The sequence below is a fragment of the Phragmites australis genome, chromosome 2 (genome assembly GCF_958298935.1).
Source record: "Phragmites australis chromosome 2, lpPhrAust1.1, whole genome shotgun sequence".
NCBI classification, from domain to species: Eukaryota; Viridiplantae; Streptophyta; class Magnoliopsida; order Poales; family Poaceae; genus Phragmites; species Phragmites australis.
Genome location: NC_084922.1, coordinates 4,348,503 through 4,363,698, shown reverse-complemented (window position 1 = coordinate 4,363,698; position 15,196 = coordinate 4,348,503). Strand labels below are relative to the sequence as shown.

Genomic DNA, 15,196 nt, shown 5'->3' with positions numbered 1-15,196 from the left:
TTCACAGTCGGAGCAGGAGCATCGCAGACGATGAGACTAGAGAAGAAGACAAATAACACTCCCGCAGTCAAAACAGCGCGATGCAGATGATGTGACTGAAGAAACCGACGAGTTGCTCATGCAGATGGTAGGTCATTTGTGCCTGATGTCGAGGCAGCTGAGAACGAGGAGAGTAGGCATGGTCGAGGATGCCGTGCACGAGATAGCCGTGGTCGACGTAGCCATAGTCGATGCCGAAGTCGACGCAATTGAGGCCGTCGAGGACGAGGCAAGCACTGGGTTTGCCAAGCCTAGGAACGCGTCGAAGACATAAGCATGCACCGGTGTTGCCAGTACCGGGCGCGTGAAGGTAGGGAGACCAACCATACACCAGTGTCTGAGGGACTAGCAGAGAAGGTCTCAATGGTCACGGTGCACAGAGCGGCAAGGACAAGAAGGTGTCGATGCAGCTCGTAGTTCCCGGAGTAGACGAAGAGGTCGAGGAGGAGACTGCGACGTTGGTGACGAGGTTGTGCTGGACGAACACGGTAGAGGCAGAACCAGCGGCCTGGAGCAGCGACGTCGGTGTCTAAGAGCATGGGCGAAGAACACCCGAACAGTGTGATGAAGACCAAGGGCACCGACGACTGAGGCAATGATGCGCCGAGACAGGCGACATCGGTCGACCGAAGCATCATGGCGCGCGGGGATGGTGATGTAGGGAGATGACGAGATCCTCCGTTCAGCCGAACCGCACCCAGGAGGGCATGGCGGCGCTGCGGAGGCATGGCCACAGGCGGTAGCACTGCGGCCTGAAGGCAACACAGCGGCAACCCCTATGCTCGGGAAGAGGGTGTGCGCGTAATCGAGGAAGACGGGAGCTGTTGCCAATCGGCCAGGATGAACCGCACACGATCGACTGATCAGACCAAGGGTGTGCGAGGCAGTCGAGGCGTAGGCATCCCGAGTGATGGTGGCGACAATGAACCAGCATGGAGCACCATGCAGACGAAGTGGCGGGATAGTGACATGTGAGGGCGTCCCCTGGAGCGTCGCACACCCAGCCCATGGTCGCAGATGGGTGGTCGACGTAGTCGATGCAGGCGTGTGGTCGTCGTGGGTGACACATCAACATACGAAGACGTGTGGATGTGGTTGAGCAGCAGCCGGGCAACGTGGTGGGGCGGTGTAGATCCAGACGTGACAGCATCGGGCGATGCGTGGCGCACAGAACCAGAGATGGGCGCGTGGATCCAACGTGGTTGGCCAACGTGTGCTGACGGGCGTGATCAATCCGGGCACGCGTGCACCGAGCAAACAGGCGCGAGGACACACGACGCTAGGCTTATGGCGACATGGTGATGGTCGACGACGAGCGACGCGTGGCGATGACGTCTGTGGCAAGTGGATGGACAAACGTGGAGACGGACGAAGATGGCAGGTAGCGTGTCCCGTGCGCTTGTGTCGTAGACGGGTCAATGACGACTGTGGCACGTGGACGAGGCGAGCACAGGTGATGACAACCAGACACGTGGAAGACGTGCAGGAGACGGAAGCGGCCGATGCAGTCAACGTGAGCGACATGTGTGGAGGAGCCAATGCAGCCGAGGATGGCCAAGATCGGAGTCGATCCAGTGACATGCACGCGGAGTCGACGAAGAGCAGCCGGCATGCTGCACAGGTGGAGGAGCTGGCTGGTGGAGTCATGCCGAGGTCAGAGTAGAGGCGCGCGAGATCGATGGTTGGTGTGCGATGCAAACCGATCTTGGATCGAAAAAATCAAAGAGAAACTCCAATCAACGACCGGCGAGAGAAAATCCAGATCAACGACCGACGAGAGAAAATCCCGATCAACGGATCGAAAAAAGACTCTCTAGGGTGGTCGATCAACACGATCGACGACGTGAACCCTAGATACGGGCGGCACTGCCCCCAGTGGAGATCATGGAGATCGATCTCCCCAGGGGCGCGTGGTGTGGAAGCTGCTGACGGCTAAGGTTTGTGGCCAAGAATTAGAACCTAAACTCGTGATATCATGAAAAAGTAAAGAATTGGTTAATGTTGTGTATATTGCATTGAGTTTCGAGGGCTGAATATATAGAGTATAGATGGTTTAGATATGAAGCAACCCTAGAAATTGGATGGAATCTAGTCCTAACCTACCATAACAAACAGATACTTGTGTGTCCTATACCATATACTCTAACAAAGAGAGATAGGAGCATGTTGTTTTTCATGCGGCTTGTTCGGAGAGGAGACAATAGAATTGGAAGGCTAAAGAAAGAAGATGGTGGTTGGGTGGAGAGGGAGGAGGAGAAGCAAGCTTTTATTACTAATTATTTTGTTGATCTTTTCAGGTCTAACACTATTGAGGATACATCTCATCTACTTAATGTTGTTGAGCAGCGTGTTTCACCCCCCCAAATGAATGAAAATTTGCTGAAGGAATTTATAGGAGAAGAAGTAAAAGTTGCTCTTGATGCTGTTGGTGATTTGAAAGCACTGGGGCCAGATGGTATGCCATCAGTGTTCTACAAAAATTTCTGGGAATCATTGGTAATTGGGTTGTTGAGGTGTTAGGGGTGTTGAATGGTAGTCAAATGGCAGATGGATGGACTGAAACTACTATTGCAATGATCCAAAAGTACAAAATCCTGAATATGTCAAATATCTGAGACCAATAGTTTATGCAACGTTCTGTACAAATTGGTGTCAAAGGTCCTCACAAATAGGTTAAAGATGATTGCTCAACAAATTGTATCTCCAACTCAAAGTGCATTTGTTTCTGGTAGATTAATCTCTGATAATATTCTAATTGCATGCGAGATGACTCATTGTATTAGGAATAAAAGAAGTGGTAATTCTGGTTATGCGGTCATAAAATTGGATATGAGTAAAGCTTACGATAGAGTGAAATGGTCTTTTATGTGGGATATGATGCTTAAATTGGGTTTTCACGTAGAATGGATTGATTTTGTTATGAAGTGTGTTTTTAAATTGTCTTTTAGTGTCAAAGTTAATGGAGTGCTAACAAAGGAGTTTGTGGCAGAGCGTGGATTGAGGTAAGTAGATCCATTGTTGCCATATTTGTTCTTTTTATGTGCGGAAGGATTTTCAACGCTAATCCATAAAGATAGGATAGAGAGAAGAATAGGAGGTGTCAAAATTTGTCTGAGTGCACCTAGTGTTTCTCACCTGCTATTTGCTGATGATTCTCTAATTCTGGTTCATGCAAATGGGGAGGATGCTATGCAATCACAAGGAATTCTTGATCTATATGGTTTGTGTTCGTGACAAATGATTAATAAAGATAAATCAGCGATATTATTCAATAGAAATACAGCTTCACAGAAGAAAAGAGAAGTGTTACAAGTACTACAGATTACTAGGGAAACAATGGATGAGAAGTGCCTTAGTCTGCCTGTATATGTTGGTAAAGCGAAGACAAAGACATTTGAGTATTTAAATGATAGAGTCTGGAATATATTACAGAGATGAAAGGAGAAATTGTTGTCAAGGCTTGGGAAGGACATCTTAATTAAGGAAGTAGCTCAGGCTATTTCCACCTTCTCTATCTCTTGTTTTGATTTAACGAAGTCTATTTGTGATTAAATAAGTACTCTAATATGCCAATATTGGTGGAGTCAGCAAGATAAGAAACATAAAATTTATTGGATTAGTCGGGAAAAGTTGAAATTATCGAAAAAGCAAGGTGGTCTTGGTTTCCGAGATATTCATGCATTTAACATGCCTATGTTATCTGAACAAGGGTGACGACTTATTCATTATCCGGATTCTTTATGTGCTAGAATTTGCAAAATATTTCCCATATGGTAATGTGCTTAATGCTCGACAACGTAGTGGTATGTCGTATACTTGGAGGAGTATCTTAAGAGAATTGATTTGTTGAAGGAAGGTGCCATTTGGAGATATGGCAATGGTGAAAGCATTAACATATGAAATGAACCATGGATCCCTCAAGGCTTAACATGAAAACTGAGGACTCCTCAAGGTGTAAATCTGGTTAGTAGGGTTGATGAGCTGATCGATCCCAACTCGTAAATGGGATTGAGTACCGGTGGAACAATTCTTTTAGAAGAGGATGTTAGAAATCTTTTTGCTATGAAGTTTTGTTGGTCATGAGAAGTGAACAAGTAGATATGGGGAATCATTGGGAGTAGCTGAGACTGTGGAAACTGGAGATAGATGGAAGAAATTGTGGGATGTCAAATGTCCAACAAATATAAGCATTTCTTATGGCATATGAAGCATAATAATTTGGCGTTACAGATGAATTTGGCTCGTATGGGTATGGATTTGGACACAAATGTGTTGTTTGTAACAGATTGGGTGAAGATGGGGGCATCTATTTTTCAAGTGCACATTTATAAAACATTTATGGAGGAAATTAGCAATGGAAGATACGCGAAACAAATTGTCTTCTCTACAATTGGCTGGAGAGGTGATTGAAGAAATTTTGCTGTTACCATATAAGATGCAGTTAAAAGTTATTCTAATCTTGTGGTATTGGTGGAATGAATGAAACAGAAGAAGAGAGGGGAAAGAGGTAAGTCACCAACCGAGTTAGTTTATATCATATGTTTTCAAACAAAGGAATTTGCCAAAGACTATGGAGCAAGAAAGGCGGATTGTCAGCTTGACGAAACAAAGGAGGTCTCCACCTGCGCATGATAGGTTGAAGATTAATGTTGATGATGTTTTTGATCATGAAACATCATCGCTACTTAGGGATTCGTGATTACAGATCATGAGGGCGAGGGTGTACATGTAGGGACTGAGAGTTTAGAACATGTTCTCGATCCAATGCATGCTGAACTAATTGCATGTATGAAGGGAGTAAATTCTGCTGCAGAAAGAGGGATGTGACATATAATTTTGAAGTGTGATGCTTTGTTGGTCAAACGGGCGTTGGAATCTACGGTATATAATCTTTCACTGGTGGGTGGTTTAATTTGGGAGCTCAAGAATATGTTGGAGTTAGATTTCATTAGTTTTTCTTTTAATTATGTGCCTAAAAATTATAATAAGGTAGCTCATGCTATGACAGTGCATGAACATATGTGTCCTTTAGGTGTTGAATTGCAGTTATATACTGCATCGGTTTGTATTTGGGACTTGATGACTAGCAATCTTGTTGTGTCTTCGGTTTAATGGAATTTCACGATTCCTTTCAAAAAAAAAAAATTTGTACACCCCTCAATCAATTTTTGTAGCTGTTGGATCTAGATCTAATACTCCACATCTAACCCCTCCTTTTACCTTATCCCCTCTCTCTCTATCTTCATTATCATCGGTGAACTCGACATCCATCCGCCATCGCCTCACGACCCCTCCGATGAGTGCCTCCCAACACCTCGTTGGCACCACCGCCGGTGAGAGGAGGCCCATCGATGCTCCTCCTCCTTCCCCGGCACGCCTCCTCTCTGTTTGCGAGTGCGCCACGTTCTTCAACTCCGATGATGTTCGCCCTTGCCTCCACCGCCTCCCCCACCACCCTCGACCGCCTCCATCGCTAACCGCTGCAACACATACGCCCCACCAACCTTTACCACCCCACCGCGGCAACAATGGCCCCACCGCCTCACCATACCGCCCACCACCAACAATCCAACCAACCTCCCACGGCCATCCCTCTAAACCCGCTGGAGCAACATAATCCCCACCCCAAGCCAAATCCCTAACCCTAACCCCTAATCTAGTTCAAATTTAGGTGATTGAGCCTGAGATCTAGCAAATCCGTAAACAAAAAACATGATGCGACCATCTTTGATATGCCAAGGGGGGTACTTGACAGTTGGCATATGCCAAGGGGGGTACTTGACAGTTGGCATCCATCATCTCGCAAATAGGAATGAATTTTACCAGATTGCAAGACATCAACGTTGTCAGAGTATGCATACAGTAGAAGAATGTAATCAGGATAATAGTACTCTAGAAGCTCAAAACGATACATGTGTAAGTCATGGAAATCTCTCTGATGCATTAGTAGGTGTAGCCTTTCTGAAACATGCCTTTCTTGGCCTCAGCACTCTCTCCCTCGCCGGTGTAGCGGCCAAGCTGCGCCAGCGAGTTCGCCTTGGCACGCACCAGCAGGGCCTTCTGCGCTGCCTCTACGTTCTCGGGGCGCCCTTGCCATGTCTTCAGCACCGAGTTCTGGAGAGCCCGGGCGTAGGAGAATGACACATGCCATGGGTTCGTAGACTGGTTCATCGCGTTCAGGTTCAGAGTTGCCTCCACCTCGGACTGTCCACCAGAAAGGAACTGCAGAAAAAAAGCTCGGTGAGGTTAAAAGACATTTCTTGATCTGGTCTGTGTGGAGATTGGAAAGAAGCTGGTTTACTCCAAGAGACAAGACAAGCAGTACCATGATTCCAGGAACTGCAGGTGGCACTCTCCTCCGAAGCATTGTTAATGTGTACTTCGCAATGGCTTCTGGAGAAGCCTTCTCCTTATGCTCAGCTCCAGGGGTGACCATGCTGGGCTTCAGCAGGATACCCTCAAACAGAACGTTGTTTTGGGCCAGGTAGAAGAATACCTCAGACCAAACTTTCTCTGCCACCTCAAGAGTTCTCTCGATCCCATGGTCTCCATCAAGAAGGATCTCTGGCTCCACAATTGGCACCAAACCATTGTCCTAAAGATTATTCAGGTTGAAATATGTTAAGCAAAGATGACAAAATGTTTTTGCCAGATGCGAAATAGTAGAGCATATACCATTTTGGGTTGTATAAATTTGTTGCAATTGTAAGATGCACTGTCACTTACTTTTGCCTTCATTCAATAATTCTTATATGCTAACAGATCTAAAGCGTAAACATAAGAGCTTCTATTCGAATTTGGAAATATGCTATCTTGGAAAAAAAAGCAAAAGCTGTTTCCTACACCCATGCATGTAATTGAGCTTGATCCTAATCAAGTATCATTTATTTCTAAGCATGATCACTGCAGCATAACTTAAATATATGGTTTTAAAGCAGCACAAGTGCCCAATGAACATAGATGAGGATAGGTATATGCCATCATATAGGGTTCCAAATATAAAAATAAGAACAAAAACAGATAAATTTGCTCAAAAAACTACAGAAACTGATGAGTACAACATCAAACTGAAAAAAGGACAACTTGTTATCCCAATATGTTTAATAGTTGTTAAGTGTGTATTGTCACCTGAGCAATAGCAGCATATCTAGCAAGTCCCCATGCCGCTTCCTTGACTGCTAATGCAGACGGACCACATGGGATGCTAACAACAGTTCTCCTGTAGAAGATCAATATACCGTAGCAAGTTTAGAAAGGCCACAGCAACAAAATTAGTAAACACATGCATGAAGAGGGTATTAACTAACCACTTTGCAAAGCGTGCTCCCTGCTTGTAATATTCAGCACACCTTGAAGCCAAACCATCAAGACCTTGGCACCATGATTCATTGTTGGATCCAGGCAAGGGCACCAAACCCTTTTTGGCACAATCAAAACCATCAAGTAGTGAGAATCATAACGCTATACTATCATGTTGACTAGTACGATGATCATCAGATCATGTTGATTAGTAGTGTGAATATAATTATCTTGTTAGCTAACATGATGACTATCAGATCATGACATGCATACCTTGTCAACCTTGATACCAGGCATGATATTCTGATCCTTCAAACAGTCAACAAACTTCTTGCCATCTGTAGTTGACTGGTAAAGAGTTTCCTCGAAAAGAATAGCACCAGAAATATATTCGCCAAGACCAGCAGTTGTCAATAAAAGCTGCCTGTAAGCCTGACGGTTAGCTTCTGTGTTGTCCAAACCAATGGACGATAATCTCTTTCCACATGTAGCATTCGACTCATCAATTGCCAGGATACCACGCCCAGGGGAAGCAACAGATTTCTGCACGAAGAGAAGTTAGAACTATTACATATTTACATTAGCATTCATGAAACCCAAGCAAAAAAAATGCACCGCAGGAAAGAAGAAAAAAACACTGGTGAGAAAATAGGAAACAGTTTAGGAGACCAGGATACAATACCAAACGGTCCAAACCCCACCCAATCATACAGTCATGAGTGTTAGTTTCAGTAGCTCATGCTCAAGTCTAGAAGTATGGTTGACATGCTTGCAGTAATTGACATACCGACAGAAATAGAAATAGGAAAGTTACAGTTGAAACCATACAAGCTCCAATTTATGCATAGCACAAAAGAGCAAGTGAGAGAAAACAGATTTGTTCAGTTGAATTGACCAATCAGATTAAAACTGATAAAAACCATATTCCAATACTTCTTTCAAGTTTTCCACTTGGGCAATCCTTGCACTGAGACAAAAATCAGCTGCACAGCAATCATACATCAGCAATTCCACTACTTAGCATATACAAAACGAAAGGTCATACTGCCCTTGATTTAATGGAAATTTTGGTGATCCTTACAGTTCAATAATGGAGAGAAACATTAATGTCACATTATCTCCTTCAGTCCATCCTAATACGACAATTGTTAATAGACTCGAGCAACTAAGCCTAATGTAATTTATCTTAAGTGACATGCAAAGGCAGACAACTAAGATAATTTTAAATCGTGTCAACCCATAACTGGATCACACAATTAGCAATAACCACCAATAGGTGCAGTGCTGAAGATTCAGTTCATCAAATAACACACCATGAATACAGCAAACCGTTTACACGATTACTGACCCGGAGTCTAAGAGAGACCAGGATCCATAAACTAGATGGAAACCTTGTCAGACCATTTCAGCGCAGCATATTTTCCACGGCATATTACGGCAGATACAACAAATGCAGCAATAAAGAAACTGGGGCTACCTATCACCAGATTTTTCACACCACAGCTTGACATCTTAAACAACACAACATCTATTTAACACCTACATTCTTAAACACCTCCAAGTCAAATTTCAATTGCATGGAAAAAAAACTGAGATGAGCAAGGCAGCTTGCGTTCAAGTAAAATATTCTGTGACAGAATTATACATCGCTCAAGATACTGACATGTATACCTAGCCATACCACCTTGTAAAGGAGAATTGCAACAAATAACTACCGAGAGAAAGGTCTGTTCAATCAAGATTTTCTTTCTATCAAGTAAACCCAAAAAATATGGATTTTTCCCCACCCCGGTCCAGCCCCACAGTCCCCATCACAAATCGCCAGATACCACCAACAAACCATCACACCACAGATCGCCACATACGACACATGCAACATCCCAAAGGCTAGATCCTCCCTCAGGTGATCCGCTCCTAGTAAAGACTGGGGGGGGGGGGGGGGGGTTAGGGTTTGGTGGGCGCGCTCACCGCGGTGGATACGAGCTCGTCGGCGTAGGAGCCGGCGGCGGCCCGGATCACCGTGGCGCGGCGGGCGGGCGCGGATCGGCGGGTGCGGCCGCCAGCGAGCAAGCTGTTGGCCGGGGAGCTCAGCTTCGCCGTCGCCATCGCCATAGGTTTGGTTTGTTGGCCAGGTACGCGCGATCGCTTAGGACGCGACGGCGAGGAATAAGAAATTGGCTACGAAGTGGGTTGGTAGCAGACGAGTGGATTTTTTACTTTTTATCCCTTTCAAAAAATATATTTTACAAATAAATCCTTTAGAAAACTTTGTGCAGAAATAGCCCGTCACACGACGCCACAAACTTCGGCGCTGTTTGTCCATTACACAGCGTCATGACTTTTGACGCAGTTTTATACTATTTTATAAAACAGCGTTAAAGTTTATGTTGCCGTGTAAAAGATCTATTTTTTAAAACAAAGTTTCTTGAAAAATCTATTTATAAAATATTTTTTCGAAAAAGCTAGAAAATAAAAATTCCACTAGAAGAGAGAAACTAGTATGATGCACTTTTATGAATGCACCTTTGCAGTTCTTGGCTCAACTTTTTTTTTCTGAAAACCCCACTTGACCCACCATTTGCATCGCAGAACAGTCGTTCATTCATTCAGCAAAAGAATTACTACTTGACATGTTGCAGATAAGTCTGAACTACAAATACCATTTTCCGATGGCTTTTAAATTTTAACCCCGTGCATTACCGGTTAGTTGTTCTTCAACCTACCTGCATCGAGGTAATGGAAAGTTTTTTCGAATTCCAACCTGGGGCGTAGGTGTTTGCACTTGTCCACAAATACAGGGTAGAGCGAGGACTAAACTAGAAGACGTAGTTTGAAGCGTCAAGCGTGGTTCTCTCCGCCGCCGGCGGATCCACCGAGGCCAGATGTGCACATTGGGAATCACAAAAACACCCCTAGTCCGTGACTCCGATTTTGTTTGTGTTTCTTTTCCTTTCCGGATCTCTGATACAAAAGCGCCATTTTTTATTTTTATTTTTTAAAATAAAAAAATATAAATATATGTATTCGTTTTGTAATTTTGCAATTATACGATACTGTTGCCTTCGGAAAGCGACGGCTACCTCTATACACAAACTTTTTTTTTTCAAAATTTTTCATAACTATTTTAATAACATCAGAGCGGTGTATTTTATTTTTTTAAAAAAATGCCGTATGTTAAAAAGACAATATGTTTCTACTGTCATTCCAACCGACGACAATTTTAAAATTTTAAAAATAAAATAATAAAAAAGTTACAAAAGCGTTGCCTTTGTACAGTAGCAGGCCCATTGGAGCTTGTAATCCTTCACGTTTTCTATAAGGTGTGCTCTGAATTGATTTGAGCCTTTTGGTGTTGAACTAACTAGGTTTAGAGTTGGAGAAACATGTTTGTTTGTCTTATAATATGTAGGTGATTGATGTAACTTGGCAGTCGATGACGGGTGATCAGGGACAAGCGGACGCTTGGTGCCGGACGATCAAGTAGATCGGACAGAGTCAAGGGTGATACTAGCTAAACATGTGGAGGTCAAGCAAAACATGGATGATGAATGTAGACGACATATTGATAAAATCAAACGAAGGAGATGTCGGTGCAAGTGACAAGACGGCCCGACGGATCGGGAGTGAGAGAGACTTGCCAACAATCAATATCGTAAGATGGATGATACGTGTTGACATCGGGATGCTGGCTTGAGATCAAGTCAAGCAGCTACAAGTCACGCTTTGAGAAGTGTGTGAGGCGGTTTCGCGGTTTGGTCCCAAAATCGTAGAAGGATGGAGTGCACGTGGTATTATCGCGATGCTAACGTCAAGACGAAGCAAATTCGTGAAGGTGTCACGGCCGTTCGATGGACGGAGCAAAATTCAGACTAAAATACCCTCATGATAGGTGAGAGACTATTGTTAGCGAGGGGTAATTTGGGGGACAATGATGCTAAAGGGTTAAGTAACCCCTCTAAATCTATAAATAGAAGGAGTTTGCTGGTGATAACCCTTGAGCCAGCGATTTGAGATCCAAGAGATATGCTTTAGAGGAGAGAAGAGGATATGCTAAGCCTTGTAATAGGTTAGAGCTTTTGGAGATGAAAAATTTCTTGTAATTCGTCTAAAATAGGGTTGTCCTCTAAGATTAATGAAGTGCAAGTTTCTTCATTCGCTCATGGTCACCTCCTTCTAGTTTCCCTCTTTTGGCTCTGTGTTTCTTTGCGAGTTTGTTTGTTGGCTTGTGATTTTAGTTTTGGTTTTTGGGTTAAAATTTCAGCACCTTGTGAGGTCATTCTTCTTGTTGCTAGAGACATAAAATTTGTATATACAAGCTTATATGATAGGGTTTTAAATTTCCTTGCCTCTAGACAATCAACTTGGAGAATTTCGTTGCTCGGTGTTCATCTTTTCTTGTTTCCTTACAAGTTATGATCTTTTAAGTGCTAAGAGACATGAATTGATATTAAATAGAACATATGGTTCATATACCATCTGTAGAGTCGTGGAGTCTCGATTTTCTCTCGTTAAAGCTTCTTTTTATTATTGCTTCCGTTTGAGTTTTAAGGTGTGTTAGGTAATTCAAATTGGAGAAGACCATCGATTTTGCAAAAAATCTGTGAGACGCCTATTCACCTCCCTCTAGTCACCGTGTTCGGTCCTACAATTGTTGATATGCAAACGCGTTGAAAGGATCGAATAGCCCAAGAGGGGGGGTGAATTGGGATATTAATTTTGTTTTTTTTAATTAACTACTGCTTGACCAAATAAAACTTATAAGAAACGCAAGTAAGGAATTTTAACTAGCACAAGATAGCTAACCACGCAAGAATTAACTAAGAAAGACAATTCCTAAGAAGAACTTGCAATAGTAACAAAGCTCAAAATAAGATGCAAGAAAGTAAAGAGTTGGAGAAGACAACACCGATTTTTTTTCCCGAGGTTTCGAGAAGTTGGCACTTCCCCCTAGTCCTCGTTGGAGCATCCACCAAGGATGTCGCTCCCCCTTGAGTCACCAAGGCTCAAGTGCTCCCTCTTGATTACCCTTTCTCCATCTCCGGATTGGCGGGTATCAAACCAAGTACATCCTCTTTTTCCGGGGCTCCCACAATTGCTCCAAGAGCTCACTGAGAAATCCTCCGATCACCAAGACCGTCTAGGTGTTGCCAACCACCAAGAGTAACAAGCCTCAAGCTTCACTTGACAAAGACCAAGCCTAGACAACAGCTAGATGCACACTTGTTACTCTCCAAGCACTCAAAGAAGTCCTTAATCCTCAACTAAGAACTTAAAATGGACACAAGTGCTCCCTCTCTTGCCTCTAAATGACACACCAAGTGTATGAGCTGCTACAGGGTCGCAAGAGCCGCTGTTGAAACCAACTGAGTGGGTATTTATAGCCTAGAGATCAAAAATTAGCCGTTGGCTAACCACTCTCATTTTACTGTAATCACCGGATAATCCGCTGGCTATATCCTTAAGATCACCGGATAGTCCGGTGGGTTCAAACCCAGAGCCAGCTGTCACTAGCCGTTGCACGGCAACATTTGTCCGGTGATAAACTCCGGTGAACAACAGTCAACACCGGATAATCCGGTGAGTACAACTCACCCGACCCTTCGAATTTCCGAACCTTCTGCAAGAAATACTCCGGTGATATTTTTGCTACCACCGGATAATCCGGTGAGTTCAATTTGTCTGAGTTTCTTCACAACATTTCTCCGGTGGTCTGCCAGCTAAGTCACCGGATAATCCTGTGAACGTAATTTTCCACTGTGGCCCGAAGCAATGCTCTCTGCAAGAAATAGTCCGGTGTTCATATTATGCATTCACCGGATAATCCGGTGGGTACAAAATTGTTTTTCTCCGAAAATTTTCTCTGCTGGAAAAGCTCCGGTGGTCACCGGACTTTCAGCACCGGATATTCCGGTGTAACACTTCTGAAATTTTTCATATAATTCGGATGCCTCAATTAGTGTTTATCCGGTGAGTATTAGACATCCATCAGAGGATAATCCGGTGAATAAATGTTTTGTGAACTTGTCCAATTCAACTCTCTTTGAGCTCTAATTCCTTGACAGCTTCACCATGGACTTGTATGCTCTACCTAGTGCTAGAATTTAACAAGTGTGCATCATCTACGTCTAGACTCACTAAGTCAAGCTACTACTTTTAGCCCCCCTTTATAGTACGGTCAAAAGACAAAAAGAAAAAGGAGACCTATACTACTCTAAGTATCCTTCATCTCCTTTGTGATACTTAGAACTAGAAGATCCTTAGTCTTAAAGCATATGTCCTTTGATTGTCCATATAAGCACTTTAGGGACCAAGATTAACCAAATGTCATTGTATACTGAATTTTTGATTCCCTTCAAAACAAATTGTTAGTCACAGTAATATGGTTGTCATTAATCACCGAAACACTTACCACTTACCTAGGGGCCTAGATGCTACACGCGTACAGATGAAAGGGGTGAAGGACAAAAGGATTTTTTTAACATGCATTAGCTGAAATAAGCTGACTCTCCCTAGCTTAAGAGATTATAAAAAGGTAAATAATTAGATTATTATTATGTGAAAAAAAAACTGAATTGTTTGAATCAACTAGAGCTTTTAAAAATAGTTTTATATAAGCTCTATCTAATGCAAACAGATCCAATATGACATCGTCCATCGAGCTACCATGCAACAGCAGCCCGGCGGTGGCTGGGCCATGGATGCATGCTGCTGCTGGTGACTTGAGCCAACGGACAGTGCTGCCGCGCGGAGAGCTCAGCGCTGCTCATCTGCCGGCCGGGGACGAGGCTGGTACATACGGCCATGCCTACATGCACAGGACGCACGCACGAACGATTGAACCGGCCCAATCCTCACAGCTAGTTAGTGCACATCGTATGGGTGATGGGCCACGTACTGCAAATCATTTAGCAGATCGAGCAGGTGGCCGAAGTGAATAGCTAGCTCGATCCTTAACACACTGATGTGGACAGGACACGGAGCTGAACCCGGAGCGTCCGACCAAAGAAAGAAGCGCAGCAGAAAGCCAGCTGCTGTGCCGGTGTGATCCGCCCGGCCGGCCGGCGGCCGTGTATATAGATCACATATCCCATCGGCGATCGATATGCCAGCATGCAACTGACGAGCTAGTGTTACTGTTCATGCATCCACCGACCCATGCATCATCCCTTCTCTATCCCCAGGAATGTGCATACATAGATCCATCAAGCTCATTGAGCAGCTGGAACATACCGTAATGCTGGATCGATCCACCCAAACACAGGACATACGTCTATAGCACTCCATCTGTTGGCCGGCAGGACAAGGATCGATGCAGTTCTTGGAGTGTCCGTTAGTGCGTGTGCACAGACAAGGCAGGAGACCTAGAGGTACCGGTACGAGCTATACGGCCCCAGCTTAGCTTGCTCTCCATCGATTTGAGCTCACGCACACGCTTCGCTCCAGCATGCAGAGCAATGATGCAGGCGGCGGCCGGCCAGGACACGCGCAAAATAATTCTGACGTGCATGCGTGCACTTGCATGTTTCGTACTGCCCATGCAGTCCACGCGATCCACCAACAGCGAGCAGGGCGACAAGGATCTCACGGCCCGCTGCATGTTTAGAGGTCTGGGACAGCAGGCCGAACCGGCGGTTGTGGCAGACGGTGGGGCGGGGCGGCGAGACGGGACGCCGCCGGCCGCTGGTGGTGCTGATGGGTGGCGGCGCCCGCCGGGTCGGTAGCCTGGAAATTAGCAGGTGCCTACAAAAATATCATAATTGTTTTCTTTCGAAAAGAGATTAAACCCTGAAACACGGTTAATAAACCAGACGTTGACACTAGTAATATTATTCGGAAAAAGGAAGGCTATGAACATGAC

At 44.4% G+C, this 15,196-nt stretch overlaps 1 protein-coding gene across 1 annotated transcript; it reads right to left on the bottom strand.

Annotated features, from left to right (window-relative positions):
• Nucleotides 1-5,839: 5,839 nt before the first annotated feature.
• LOC133895426 (fructose-bisphosphate aldolase 3, chloroplastic-like) lies at nt 5,840-9,515 on the bottom strand. The gene is made up of 6 exons (XM_062335735.1): nt 9,307-9,515; nt 7,612-7,881; nt 7,347-7,456; nt 7,168-7,258; nt 6,365-6,634; nt 5,840-6,261 (listed from the first exon to the last, which is right to left on the bottom strand). Exons 1-6 carry the CDS (start codon nt 9,448-9,450, stop codon nt 5,983-5,985), a joined length of 1,164 nt encoding a protein of 387 aa, XP_062191719.1. The 5' UTR covers nt 9,451-9,515; the 3' UTR covers nt 5,840-5,982.
• Between the last annotated feature and the right edge of the window lie 5,681 nt (nt 9,516-15,196).